The 14,592-nt window shown below is 46.4% G+C and overlaps 1 protein-coding gene across 12 annotated transcripts in view; it reads right to left on the bottom strand.

Annotated features, from left to right (window-relative positions):
• Positions 1 to 14,592, bottom strand: part of TBC1D16 (TBC1 domain family member 16) — a 48,342-nt gene that overhangs the window by 33,534 nt on the left and 216 nt on the right. For 10 of the 12 annotated variants that reach the window (XM_067308073.1, XM_067308076.1, XM_067308075.1 and 7 more), the window contains exons 1-3: positions 14,465 to 14,532; positions 6,345 to 6,580; positions 4,669 to 5,299 (exon numbers count right to left, since the gene is read on the bottom strand). In XM_067308073.1, coding sequence (XP_067164174.1) covers positions 4,669 to 5,299; positions 6,345 to 6,522 — 809 coding nt within the window. In that variant the 5' untranslated portion in view covers positions 6,523 to 6,580; positions 14,465 to 14,532. Of the gene's footprint in view, positions 1 to 4,668; positions 5,300 to 5,702; positions 5,759 to 6,344; positions 6,581 to 14,464; positions 14,533 to 14,592 lie in introns of those variants that run through there. The other 2 variants (XM_067308074.1, XM_013944517.2) reach the window with 2 other exon arrangements.

The raw sequence follows: 14,592 nt of genomic DNA, 5'->3' as shown, positions 1-14,592 counted from the left end.
GCGGGATTGTTCGCAGAGCTCCGACCGCAGGCCAGATGTTGCCCTGAGCTCCACTTGTACAACTCCACCACAGCGGCTTCGCGGTCCAAATTGTGAGTGTATCAGCCAACATCCCAACCGCAAGCCAGTGAAGGAGCTGATGCCAGCATTTGTCCTCTTCAGCGTTTTAGTACGGTGCTAGTCAGGTAGCAGCAACCGCAGTTTATTACTAAAGGGAAAAGCCTTTAGCAGCTCCACTATCTACTGTCAGGGAAAACTCCTGTGAACCAGGGATCGCTGTGGCAGGGCACAAAAAAAATAAAACCCTACTTACAGAGCACCAAGTGCTTCAGCAACCCATTGGTATATATCTGATGTCATGGTCAGTTAAAATAACTTTAGAAGCACTGGTTGAAAGACATTATATAGATGTCAAATGCTATTGGGTCTCCAGCATGTAGCAAAATGTTATTAGTTTCACTTTACTGATGGGGAAAACGGGAGCCGAGTAATTTAGCGAGGCCACAACACGCCAAAGCTGGGTATGGAATACAGTTGTCCTGAATTGGTGCTCTTCAACCCACAAGGCAAACGTGTCCTGACAGACAACCCAGCAACAACCAACAGCGACAAAGGGAAAAAAAAAAAAAGAAGAGAATGAAACGATTTTATTTCCAGTACTACCACTTCCCTAAAGAAATGCAGTCACTGATAAAACTGCTGTGAATACGGGTATTTCCCACGCTAGCTGCCTCCCTACGGGGCTCAGAACAAGGAACCGTGGTACTGCGAGCAGCGAGCGGCCCCCAAAGCTAACAGGAACACAAAAAGCAAGAGGGCAAAGCCACCTTTCCACAAGAGAGGAACGTACTGTGCAGAAGTGCCAGGCTCAACTAAAAAGAGAACCAAGAATGTGTACGCTGGTGATCTGACACTCCCCCAGCTCTTAGCCTTAGGAATTGTGTAAGTGGGAAGAAAGCATCAATCACTGCATGGGATCCCTGGCAGCCTTTCAAACCGAGAAGCAAAGGGAAAAAAAAAAAATTAACAATGGATACGTTTTTATTTCCGTATGTTCTAAAAGGCTAGTTGTTGATTTAAATGACCCATTGTGCAACTCAAATGCTTCCAAGCCTATCTCCCTTCTTCCTCCCTGTCCTTATTCTGCACATTCCAGGATGGTTTTGTGGGTTACCTTCTGCTCACCAGGCCACCTTCACAAAGGGATGCTCCAAGAGTATGCGACCTGCGACTCTTGCCCACCTGGATATTTTGGTATGCAGCTTGCTGAGCCATATAGGTTGGCCATCCTGATCTCATCTGACCCAAGTCTGAACGTGCTTCCTAATTCTTCCCTCTTAATTCTTCCACAATGTCATATTTTTCCATTTCTGACAATATCTAATTGCAGGGAAAGAAGGATGACTGCACTGAAACACCCATGAAACGTATTGCTTCAGCTTTTGAAAGAATCATGGGGAAAAGCAGCGTTCTCCTCCTAACAGCTCTCCAATGCCGAGGGAAATAACCAGAAACATTCGTTCCTTTTTGGAGGGAGGAGGTGGTGACTGGGGGGTAGGGAGGGAAAAGAGCTGAAGCAATCTGCCAGCAGCACAAACTTTGTTCACACTCCAATTCTGGCTCAGATGGGAAGCAGCCAGCAGAAAAAAAAAAAAAAAAAAAACCTTAAGAAACAAGGAAGCTGTTTTCATACTAGTAGTGACTTTGAGACAGCACCCACCCCCCACAAAACTGGGGTGAATGCAGGCAATAAGAGAATGCTTTCCGAGCAAACTTTTGCAAAGTATCCTATGAAAAATCTCCCAAAGAGTTTGTAAGGAACGTGCAGTTCCTGCAGATATCAGGGTTCTGTGGGGAAGAACAAATTGGCATAAAAAAAACGGACACACTGGACAAAAGCCTTTCAAGTCTGAAGTCCCAAACAATGAAAGGTCTGTTTTACTAATCTGCTGCAAATTATGAGTGCTGCATATACTGTAAGAGGCTTCCGGATTGGTGCTGGAGGAGTTAAAAAAAAAAAGTCCGCCACGACCATCGGCAGCGTATTTTAAAAGCCAGCCCCTGCACTGCTGGAATTGGTACGACTCCGAGCAGCAGCCGAGGGAAGCCGGCAGAGGGCTCGCCCGAGCTGGACTAGGAAACGCTGCATGGATTCAGAGGCAAGGTACCAGCGATGCAGCACGCCGCACTTGCTTCCTTGCTTGACGCTACTAACAGCGTAGAGCGCAAGCGTTGCAAAGCCCCCGGATTCCTGCCCGTTTGCTAAGCTCCCGCTTGCTCTGCTGGCCCAGGTCTTCACCAGCTGCCTCCTGGCGGGGTATCGCTGCCCGGGCACGATCCGCTTCAAAAGCTCTCTACCGCTACTGCACCCTTTGGAAACGCACGCGTGCGGCCTTGGGGCCGAGGCCCAGGGCTGGGATTTCTGCGAGATGAGTTCAGTCTCCCGCTCTTCAGTGGAGTTAGGAAATTATTCTGAACGTGTCCCTCACGACTCCTGTTTCTAACTACTAAAGCGAAGATAATGATCCCTTATTCAGCGTGTGTGGATGAATCAGGCCGCAGATGAGGCCACAACTTCCCCCCTACATTGAAAGAGAGGAATATTTTTCCTTTAAAAAACTTATTCTAGAAGTCAGGAATGTTCATAGAAACATTTTAATTGTACTTTATTTACAAAGAACAACTGTTCTTTATACTATAGGTCACCTTTGATTGAAAATGCACTGTGACAGCCCTGCAATATACTTATTTGCAACAGCTACATGACTCTAAGAACAGAAATATCATCACTAAAAATATAATGAAAATAAATACAAATTTCTCATAATTTATTCAAAACATTATCCTGATTCGTGACCTCTTATTAAAACTCAGACTGCAAATAAATTTACTTAAAAAAATAAAAACCTTTTTCAGAGTGACAGAGACAGGTCAAACATGCTCAGATTGTCAGTGCTGCTTCAAAGAAAAAGTTTTTACACATCTTAGAACAAACGAAGGCTTTGGTGGTGGTGGTAGGTTTTTTGTTCTTCTGTTTCTTAAGTCAAGGCCAAGATATTTCTAAACCGACATAGCCTTCTCTGAAAGCATGTGCAACTAAAGGTCCAACCCCAAAACAGTAGCCTAATGCTAGAACACTATCTGAATGGGAAAAATTAGAAACCAACAGAAGTAAAAATCACAATCTATTTCACTGAAAGAGTTAACCAATATCCAAGAATGGAAGAACAAAATAAAGTCTGTTATTAGAACTGATATTTAATCATTCAAAGGCTTTTCTGCATGTTTTTTTCAACATATATAATGATATTTATGTAGTTTCATTAGTCTTCCACATTTCTATCTGTTGTCAAAAAGAGAGCGTCGGGCATCGTATTTAGAGAGCTAAAAGAAACACGTTCAAATTGATGTTGCTTAATGCAATTTGGCAAACCAAGACCCCATTCTGGGCACTTTGCAATGCAATTCTGTAGCCAGAGGAGGGAGCTGCAGCAGGCTGGGACGTGCCATGCCAGCTCCTCCAAAGCTCTGCTGAAACCGCTTCCCCCTGAGCCACTGCAATGCTCCATCCCAGAAAATTCTGGAGGCTTGCAGTTAATTATAAACTTACTGCTAGGACATGCATCAAATGCAAAGCGGATACAAATTTCTCAGATCACTGCACTTTTAAGTGCTTTATAATATCCAGAAAGAGTTGAATCTATTACAGTACTTCCTTTATAAACCTTGTCCTTATTGCCATTCTCCGAGTTTGAAATTAGCCCATAAAATAAAGCAACACCATATCTTCAAATGTCACATCTTAATGTGGTCTGTATATTCTTGACACACACAAAGAACTTGTTTTTCCTAATTTCAGGCATAGTTTCAAAGCTCAGCAATATCTTTAAAATCAGCCCCATGGTGCTTCAAGAATGCAGCACGCCCATCCTCTCCCAAGATGGCAAGGAGTGATACACCGCACAGACCGCCGACCAGAAAGCCATAAACATTGCACATTAATACAGTAAGGGATACAGGTATATTACTAGTCGTTATTCCTTTGCCAAGGTGCCCTCTTTCCTCCACGTGGAGTTTACTGCAGGTGCCATGGAAAAGTGTTGACATTTAGATATACCTGTGTTGACTAAAATATCCAGGTTAGACATCTTAGAATTAATGTTTATATATCTAAGTGGGACCACGTGTAAACACCACCAAAATGAGCTCGTACACGCAGACTTCACGTCAACACAGCGCTTTATAGAGATACCCAAAGCTCAATACCAGAGCTGGAACGGGAAGGCAGACGCCTTAACGTGGCTCTCCACAAGAAGCAAGTAATAAATCTCCCCAGCAGAATTAATTAGACCGACAAAGCACCTTTCTAATGCGGTAATGCTGCTCTTCCAGGGCTCAAGACAGTTCAGCTGACAGACCCGTACACACACAGCCCTGAACGATGGACTGCACAAGGCTTCAGCAAGCAGAAGCAGGACTAGCCGACAAGCAATTTCCTGGAAATTTTACAGGTGTTACAGTAGAGGAGGAATTAAAGTAAACCTGAAGCAAACCAGGATATTTAACTCCACACCACTGTGAAGCTTCTGAACTTCCTTCAGAGTCTCCAGGCTCAGCAACCTGCAGCCCAGCCATTCACCCAGAAACTGGTAAAAAGGACGAACTCACCTGCTTTCATTATCCAGAAACACAGAACTACTGCTTTTCCCAAGGGCTTCACTAATGGGAGAGAGGCAGAAGGGGGAAGAGAAGGCATCAGAATCAGAGTCAAAAGTACTGTCCCTGCTCACATCATCAGCAGACAGCTCCAAGGAGCCCTCGTCCTCCCCCTGCTCCGGCCTGCAGTCCAGACCCTCCTCGGGCCCCTCCACGGACAGCTCCGACCTGTTCTGCTCATCCTGAGAACTGATTGTCGACAAGATTCCTGAGTCGCTGTGGGCAGGCTGGGGGGAATGGCGGGTGCCGTCTGCTGCCGGACAACCCTGGGAGAGCTTCTCCCCTTCTGAAGAAGGGGAGCTGACATAAGCCACATCTTTCACAAGCTGTGACACAGCCAGGATGTCGTCTTCCTTCAGGATCACTGCTCCTTTCTGCTCCGTGGGGGAAGCCGGCCGGACAATGCCGAAACCCTGAGTGTGCCGGCCACGTTTGCGGGGAGCTTTCCGGACAGGGGAGCTCTCAGGGGTAATATAGCGCAGGGCTTCTTCATCCTGCCTCTGAATGCGAGAGTTTGGGACCCAGGCAAGGATAAGCGTGGTACCGAGCAGCTCATCTTTCTCCATGTACAAGCACAGATAGCCTTCAAGAGAGCAAAGGATCAACCAGTTATGACATAGCTTTATTCTTAGGAAACTGCATCAGCCAGAAATTTGCCTTTCCCCATCTCTCTCCCTTTACCACCATTACCCATGGGAAAACAAACTTTTTATTTACCAGTAGAGAAATCTGCCAAATATATTGTGGAGTTCTCAACATTATTCAGTATTTACAGATAATTTCAAGTCTGCATATGTTTTTTGAATAGCCTAAATTCCCTCTGTCCTAAGTGGACACAGAAATCACACGCAATTATTTCAACTTCCTGGATGGATTACTAATCAAGAGTAAATTACGAAATACGTTGCCACATGAAAAGCTTTCACTGTTAGTTAGTTAAACAATTTCAAGTGCCAGCTAAAGATTTGTTTCTCAAGAATATTTACCTTAGCGTAGCTAAAGGGCTAGAATTCTCATAGAAAGCCAAAAAAAAAAAAAGTCACACACACGAAAAAGGGAAGTGTGGGTCAATGTTCATAGAATAATTAATTTTGTGAAGTTAAGCCAGTAGCCACTACTCTCTTTGATGAAAACATGAAAGAATGTAGTAACAAATGAGAATACAGGGACAGGGCAGCATTTATCTTCATTTACTCCAGTGCATGCGGCCACAATCAGGTTTCCTTTGTTTTCCCTTTACCAACGGTTGTTGAGGCCACTCTAGCAATGACAGTTACATGATGACACTTGGCTTCTCTGAAGAACACACATATTTGAAAAAGCAGCAGAAGTTAGTATCCTCAAATGACAACTTTGTCCATCTTCTGCCAATAAAAAAAGGACTCATTAAAACAGGCAAATTCCTCCTAGGCCAGAAGAGAAAGGAGGCATATCATCAATTTTCCTATTAAAAGAAGAGCTGATAGATCAGCTTGTGGATGGCTCTCCTCAGTTTCTCATAAGATTGCCTTGCCCTGTCCCCCACTGGCATCTCTTCATTCTTTAGAGCCCAAGATGCAAAAATACATACAAACTCCCTAAGAGACACAAAAATTTGCAAGCGAGCAGCGTCTGCAACAGCCTATCACCTGGGTGATGCTCCCCGATGCCTTGTAGCAGCTCAGGAGGATGGACACAGACATTGTTCTTAGAGTAGATAATCTCCCCATCAAGCACGGAAGATGAACTGCTGCTACCACCAGGATTTAAGGTCAGGAGGTCAGAGGCTTTTGAAGAGGCACGTCGGAGGAGTCGCCCCAGAGACATTGCCAAGGAAATGTTTCCATTATCTGTCAACTTCAATCAGGAGCCAAATTCAGAAGATCTGCCAAGAAGGAGGTAAGAATAGTGTTAGAACAAATATAATGACTGCAAAGCACGTGTCTGCCACTCACTGCCTGAGAAGGAAGAGGTCTCCCATCAGCTGCAACATCAATCCTACAACTGAAGCAAGAACGGCCAAATGCTCTGGTTGTGTATCATCACCATCCATGTTCTAAAGATGCTGATTACAGAAGAAAAAGACTTGCCAAATAATACACCAGACAGTATATCAGCACAGGTCTCAGTGAATGCTAGTGTTGGCAGTCAAGGGGGTCACCTAAGCCTGGCTGCACTACTGGAATTTCACTAATGTTAGCAACGATGGGAAACCGAGTAGGAGGAGAGCAGGGAACAAGAATTAAGTCTTTATCCTACGATCTTTTTCTCTGCAATGAGGAAACAGGGAGGTAGCAAAAAACTACATTTGAATAATTACCATGGGGGAGAAACAGGAAAGTAGTGTTTGTCACTCAAAATTGCCTAATACGAGAATACTCAGAGATGCAAAGCTGCCCAGTGTATCACTGTCCGGGGGACGCCAAGGAAAGTCAGAGTAGATCCTGGAGGATTCCCTCAGTTATAGCACAGAACTACTACTGGAAGGCCACAGTATTAAATGAGCGGCTGCTGCCTCATCCAAGGTATAATAACCACTGATCTCCAAGAAAATGTAAATTAAAACTTTTTCATCTTGCACTTACCAATTTTTGGCACAAACCTGCTGTGGTTTTTTTTTTTTTTGGAGAAGGGATGGTTAAATAGGGCTTTTTCAGAGATAAGCAGCAAGAGAGCCACGTTCAATAGAGTGGGCCAATCTAATAACAGAGTATGCATGCCAACTCAAGGCAAATATTTCAGTATCAATAGCTAATTTTAGCTAACTGTGGAATATGATCCCCAGCTAACCACCAAATAAGCCTTGTACTCAAGTGAGGAGCGTTCTTCAGCAGGGCTGCTGATGAGAAATTCTACAGTGAATCCGGAGGGGTTGCTTAAGCTACAAGCTATTTAGCAGACAGATCAGGAAGAACACTTGATACGGTGAAACAGCAGGTGGGTCTTGCACGGAGCAATTCCACAGACCACCCAAAATAATTCAGGGCAGAGCAGGCTCTACCTGGTGCCACTTCCCCTAGCTGCGAGGCACAGTTTCTATTCTGCCAAAAGTGCATGAGGTCAGGAAACATCTACTTTTGTTTCTTTTTATTTACTCAGCCTTACTTGCTAGTGAACAGGCCAGTCTGACCTAGTGTGCACCACATATTCCCATGGTGCCAGGTCCTGGTACAGCAGCTGGAGAAATCAATTCAGTGTGTTACTCATGACAACTGTCTCGCACCACGGTCTGCAGAGCACACAATAGGGATATCCAGAAAGAAAAAAAAGAAAAAAGAAAAGAAAAGCAAATAGGCCTTGACTTATACTATCAGTGGTACTATATGCAGGAAATATTTAGGGGCCTAAAGCATGCAAAACCAGATACTGAATAGCCCTGATTTTTAACACACTTTAAACACAGTTTTCTCCAGATAAATGAGGAAGTGAGAGAGCAGAGGTGGTAAAACAGAAACTAGCAGTTCCCAAGTAGCAGAGTAAAAGCTGCATGGAAGGAAAATAGTTGTCCTGATTCCAAGAGCTTTTTACATACAGAATATAGCAAATAAGACTGCCAAGTAGTTGACAGAGCCTTTATTAAAAGGACAAACTATTGGCTTAACTACTAATCGCTTGATTTGTCAGCCTGATCACAGTCACAGCCCAAGCAGTTTTTGCACTTCAGTCTTCACTGGAACTTGACGGAGAAGCCTCAACTCTGCTACGTACTGTGTCCAGTAAGCGGTTAGGGTAAGAGAATTACTTTGCAAGTCCTTCACTCCTACATCTCTTTCTAGCACCAAGTGCAGCGTATATCTTCATGTCTCAGCCCTAAAAACCAAACACCGGTAGAGCCATTAGCACCTATCCAACAGCTAGGAATGCTCATTCTTTTACAGGTCTCCAAAGAATACAGTACTGCTACCGGCTCTGGTATATATCTTGAAGAAAATCATTTGCCTCAGCCATATTTAAAGAGTAAGTCACCTTTCTTCTCATTCCACCCTGCAAGAATAGAGAACAGCGAGCGCTCTCTGTTGCAATTCCTCCTTCCCACCACCAAGTTACAAAACACCATTTCAACACACAACATCGAGGGATCTTGAAGCAGTGATGTGGAGCAACCTGTATGGCACCAGAGGCTCTGAATCCCCAGCATATCTGAAGCTGAGGGGGCCAACCTGTTATCACAACATTTTGCAGGCAGCACAGTCTACTCTGCTGCGCCCCATTGCTATCAAGCCAGCCTGAATATGCAGACCTTTAATTACATCAGCTAACTCATCAGAACTCTAAATACACAAAACCTGCGTGAGCAAAGAGAAAGTATTGAGGTGATGGCAGCTGTTTGCCAGGGAATGCTTCCTCGGAGAAACACAGGCAAGTTGTTCCTAGTAAGGACAGCAGATGGAGATGCATGTACGAAACCAGAGCTTGTTTGTTGTCCTACTGCAGCTCTCCAAGGGCTTTCAGGAATGCAGGAAGAGGTGCAGTACTTCTCTGCCAACAGAAGTAACATTTAATTAGTTTTTACCCAGCACAGAAAGAACAAAGCAACAGGTGAAGATCAAAAGCCGCTCCCTGGAAAGCCAGAAGAATTTAAGGGGAAGAATCATTTTGATCCTCCCGAACACCTGTTGCTTCGGCATTGCCTTGATGTGCAGGTGGAGTGCGGTGCAAGTACACACATGCATGCACAGGTTGGGAAGACGAATGAAGAAAAAGACAGGAGGTCAACAACACGATGCTTTGCCTGTACAGAAATTTATTCTGTTATATTTAACTTGCATACAGGAGAGCTACGCCTCAGATAAAGCCAGGGAAGAGTCAGATAAAGCATGAAAATGGATCATTTCATTTTCAGGTTGCCAGCTTAATGTTAGCCCAGGGTGGCAGTGACTGTGGATTACTATCGAGTCGCTGTTCTGCATCCTCTACAGAATAAATATTTAAACTATCTAAAGAAACGAGAAGAACAACAGCCAGCTCTGATCTATCAAAACCAGGGCATGTCAAATCAATCTAATTTACTTCCAGGTTGGGTAAAAGGTTTTTTTGAAGGGAAGTGAGAAGTAGCACATGTTATGACTTTGTAAGGTTTTGGATGCTGCCTCCCATGACGTCCTTCTGAGGAAGTTAGTGGCACACCGTCCAGATGAGACCACTTCAGGGCTGGTGCAAGACAATAGCTGGGGTCGCTGTCGAGGCTCTCCCTAAAATGGATTGACATATCAAACTGGGGTGAGTAAAGCGGTGTTCCCAGGAATCTCCCCTGGATCTGGTATTATTCAATATTTTCATTAATGACAGGAACATGGGTGAGGGGTGCCGTGGAATAAAAGTCTGCCTGTTAATTTACAGATGACATTAAGCGGGGAGAGACAGCAGATGCAACAACAGAATTCAAAGTGGTCTTGAAAAATTGGAGAAATGGCCTATGTGAAAAAAAAAAAAAAAAAAGGATGGTATTTAATAAGGACAAATGCAAAATATACATAAACAGAAAACCAAACTGTGAAAATACATTGAAAATGACTAAGTATGTGCAACAGTCCCTCAAAATAGGATATTGGGATGATTTAACACCAAAATCTGAACAGAAGTCCACTATCATGGTGGAAACAAATAGGCAAATATACTGGGATATTCATATATCCTCTTTCACCGTTGCCACAGCCTAGGGAATCCTATTTAGCTTTGGTCATAACAATAAAAAGAACAGATGCAAGTCACTGGACAGTTTCAGGGAGAGTGACAAGAATGATTAGAAAGATTAAAAAAAAGGGAAACACAGGTGAACTGCTGCTGCCAGAAAGGGGAACAGCGGTCCATGCAGGACAGGAGAAGTAGTAAGGCAATTAAACTGCAGCAAGGAAAATTTAGTTTCGTCATTCCAGTAGTAAGGATACTGATGCACCAGAATAGGACAACCTGAAGAAGGCATTTCCATCACTAGAGGGTTTCGAAGGCAGGCTAGACAAATAGATATCCACAAGGAATTATGTAAGTATTTGGTCCTAGCTATGACCAGGTAATGGAACAGATATCCAAAGGTCATCTAGTCTAATCCTACAATCCCACATGTCTCTCAAACACAGCTTGTGATTCTGCCTTTCCTTCCCAAAAGACAGGAGTTAATATGACACCAACCAGCAAGCATCAAAAACCAGATCTCCAGGGGTTGCTCCATTCTGAGCCCTTTTCTACGCACGAGGCGACCTCTGCCCGGACGGTCCACGGGGCCTGGGCTGAGAGGAGAAGCCGACACTATAGCTGCCCATCTTGCACTCACGTGGGAAGGCAGGCAGAAACTCTCTCCTACACCTTAGTGAGCAATACATTCATACCATTAAAAATGTGTTTTTACATTAATTTTCTATTTATCCCCTGATTTTAAAGGATTCTTTCCAATGTGGCAGGAACAACCCTGCTCTCCAGAAGCTGAAGCACTGAATTAGCTGATAAGCCCTTGCTGAGTGCCAATATTTATTAAGCACACATACATTTTCTTCTCCCACACATCAACTGTCACCACTAAAAACCTTTGCTGCAGCTACTGAGACTGTTCTCACAGCCCCTGGCTGCTCTCCCAGCCATTGGCAGCACTTCGCAGCTGCACAGGATCTCAGAAACGCACTAGGGAGCCAACTCCTGAAATCATCCCCGTACCCTCTTCACAAGAGCCCGGCCAGTCGCAGCCAGCAGCATCTCAAATAACGCTGGCTGCTCGCCTCCTTTCCAAATGCCCTTCGCCTTCTCACAAACCGATAAGCAACGAAATCCTGTTTGGCTTGGCAGATGACACCCTCACCTTGGCAGGGGCTGCTGGACCAAATGTTGCTGCCTCCGGTTGCACAAGCTTTCGCGTTCCGGCGGAGAAGGGAAATGCAGGGTTCCTGCCCGGGCCTGACACCGGATCCAGCATATTGCGCACGGCTTGCGCGGGGCGCACCGTGACACCAGAGCGCTTCCCAGGCGCCCAAGGCACACGGGTTCCTTCGCAAACAACTTCAGCCAGCGCAGGTGTGTGCCAGCCTGTGCTCAGCGGAGGGCTGCAGCCTGCGAGCCACACTGCGGAGCAGCTGCGTGTCTGGCAATGGAGCTTGTGGCTTCAAGGGCTAATTTTCTGTGCAAGAATTTAACAGCTTTACAAGTAAAATAAGCCAAACTACAGGGCTCTCGAAGCAGAACATGAGACCTAGAGCATGTCTGGGCACAAAGGCGATACAAGAGGTGATTTACAAATCAGCACCAAGTTTAAGCATGAAACACTTCAAGAAAGAAAATCCCAACAGTATTTTTTTTCCCCTCTTAATCAAGGAAACCTTTGCTAACTTGAATTTGGTTTTACATATTAAATGAGTACAGAACCACTGCACAGGAGACATCTCAGAAATACTGCAGAAGTTACTGTTTCCTCCTCCCCTTGGAAAAAACAAATGTTAAGTTTGCATTTCCCACACCTCAAGCACACATTACAGCGTGCTGGAAGGCAGCAAGCAGAGACAGAGTACAGGAACCCAGTAGTCGGGACTTTCCGTTTCTCCCCAGTCCTCTGGCAGGATTTTCTGTGCAACTCTCAACTAGTCACTCGCTCTGATCTATACTTCTCTACGTATACATGAGAGCACTTGTAACGACCTTCCCTTTGAATTTCAGTACCTCTACATTAAAAAAAAAAAAAAAAGCTTTAAAAACTACTAGCTATTAGTTGGAGCTATTTAAGATAACCTAGCCAAAGCAAGGAAAAAAGTTTACCATAGGGAGCCATTCTGAGGTTGTCCCATTTCATGGAGAGAATTATGTAGGTCACCAAAAAGTCTTTTATTTTTGACCTACTGGTGCAGCAATGGCATGCAGAGTACAGAGCTAAAGGAAAAAGTAATAGCAGTCACTAGCGAGGGTTGAAATCCTGACACTCAGACAACTCAAATTCCAGGCACTTCAGTGGACTAGATTTCACTCACATGCATCTCGGCTGAGAAGGAAAAAAGGGACAGCAGACCAAATACCTCAACTTTGTGACTCAAAGATACGGAGGGAAAGGAAACGCTCTCATCGGAGCCGGCTGCTGGCTGCTCCCAGCCACACCTGCTCAGACCTAAAAGAGCAAACAAAAAGCCTACCACTCCTTCAGCACTAAACTTCAAACTACAACATATGCTTTAGTGATGAGAGATTACTGCGTGTGACACATATCCCTCTGTCCCAAGATTAAACATCATTTCAGGTGACTTCACTGTAGTGCTTGTGCAGTAGCTAACTTTTTTATGGCTTTTTATTTAAACTGTCTTCCAGCCACGGCCTGGTAATTCTCCCAATATTAGACCCCTAAATATTAGCAACTAAAGAGTCTCAGGAGCCTGGCTTGACTGTCATATTAATGAACTCATTGCAAAGTCTTTTCTTAATACTACCAACATCAGACCACATGGTTCTGTCATCCTATGAGTCTGAAAAAATCTCATTTTCATCATGGAGAGAAAACAGTCCGTGCCCTGTCTTCTTGCCCGCTGGACAGAGAAAGCAATGCTCTACCTTAACTTGGCTCTCCAGCTTTATGCCAACCACACAGTGAGACACAGAGAATAAAACTGGAGATTTTCAATCCAACGCAGGGTCAGAAAAGCAGCTTTAACAAACTCCTCTGTTTTTAGCCAACTTATCACCAGAATGAGAATGGGCTGCCCTAAGGTTGCAAACTCAAAGGAAGCTCCTGAGAAAGAAGCAGCAAGCCTCCGATCCCGACACTGAGCAGGCCTGGCAACAGCTGGTCTTAACATTTCTATTTTCTCTTAAAAGATCTTTCATTTTTATGACTTCCTATTCGTACCGGCTACTAAGAACATAATACCGTTGCAAGACAAGCTACCAGTCTGAAAACAGAAGAGACAGGCAGACCTCAGACAGGAAGAAGGAGAGTTATTTTACTGAGCCTCGGCAGTACAGCGAGCAATATATCAACGCAGAATCCCTGCCCTGAAGAGCTCGAAGGCCATACATCAAATAATTGCCAGGGCCCCAGACCATCCATCTTCACGTCTCCGCCGGTAACAGGACTCAGCGAGCGAAGGGGTACAACGCTTCGGGAGAAGACTGCTTCTCCAAAGTCCATAAACGCATTTCCTAAGGACGCTCCGGCTGCACGCAGCCGCTCCAAAACGCCAGGGGACAAAGTTTGGGAACTATTTCGCGTCTCGCTGCCTGCCAGAACGGGAAAGGCGGCCAGACGCGCAGCTTTTGGGGGGCTCTGAAAGAAAGCGGGGCCGCTTCTCGCCCGGTTTCTCCGAGCTCCTCCGAGCACGGCGCGACCTCGCCGGTGGAAGGGGAGCGCAGGAAGCGGCCAGGACGGAGCAGGAAGGAGGAAGGCGAGACAAAGAGGGGGATAAAGCAACGGATGCAGAACCGGAGCCCGGGGCAGGGGACGGCGCCGCCCTGCCCGGGGGCGAACGGAGGCGCCTCGCGAAGCGGCCGCGAGCAGCGCCGAAAGGGGAGCTCGGGGGGGGCCCCGCGGCCCGGGGACACGCCGGTCGGTGCGAGCGGCCCTGCCCGGCGCCGCCGGAGACCGGCACGGCGAGCAGAGACCGGCCGGGAGCCGCTCGGGGCCCGGGCCGCAGCGCGGCGCGGCTGGCGCCCGCGGGGGGCTCCCCGGGCAGGGCAGGGCAGGGCAGGCCCGGCCGCCGGCCCGTGACACAGCGGGGCCCCCCCCCCTCCCGGCCACCGTCCCGCCCCGCGGGGCCCCGCCGGCATCCCCTCCCCCTCCCCACCCCACCCGTTGCCAGGCACCCACCGGGGGCCGCCGCCGCCTCCTGCCGCCGCCGCCCCGCTCAGCCCCGCGCGGCGCGGCGGGGGGCGGGGCCGCCTCCAGCCCCGCCCACCAAGCCCCGGGGGCGGGGGGGGGCGCCGCCATCCGTGTGT

Source organism: Apteryx mantelli, chromosome 19, assembly GCF_036417845.1.
Source record: "Apteryx mantelli isolate bAptMan1 chromosome 19, bAptMan1.hap1, whole genome shotgun sequence".
In the NCBI taxonomy this organism is placed as follows: domain Eukaryota; kingdom Metazoa; phylum Chordata; class Aves; order Apterygiformes; family Apterygidae; genus Apteryx; species Apteryx mantelli.
The sequence above is the reverse complement of the archived record's forward strand: the minus strand, read 5'-3'. Positions and strand labels throughout refer to the sequence as shown.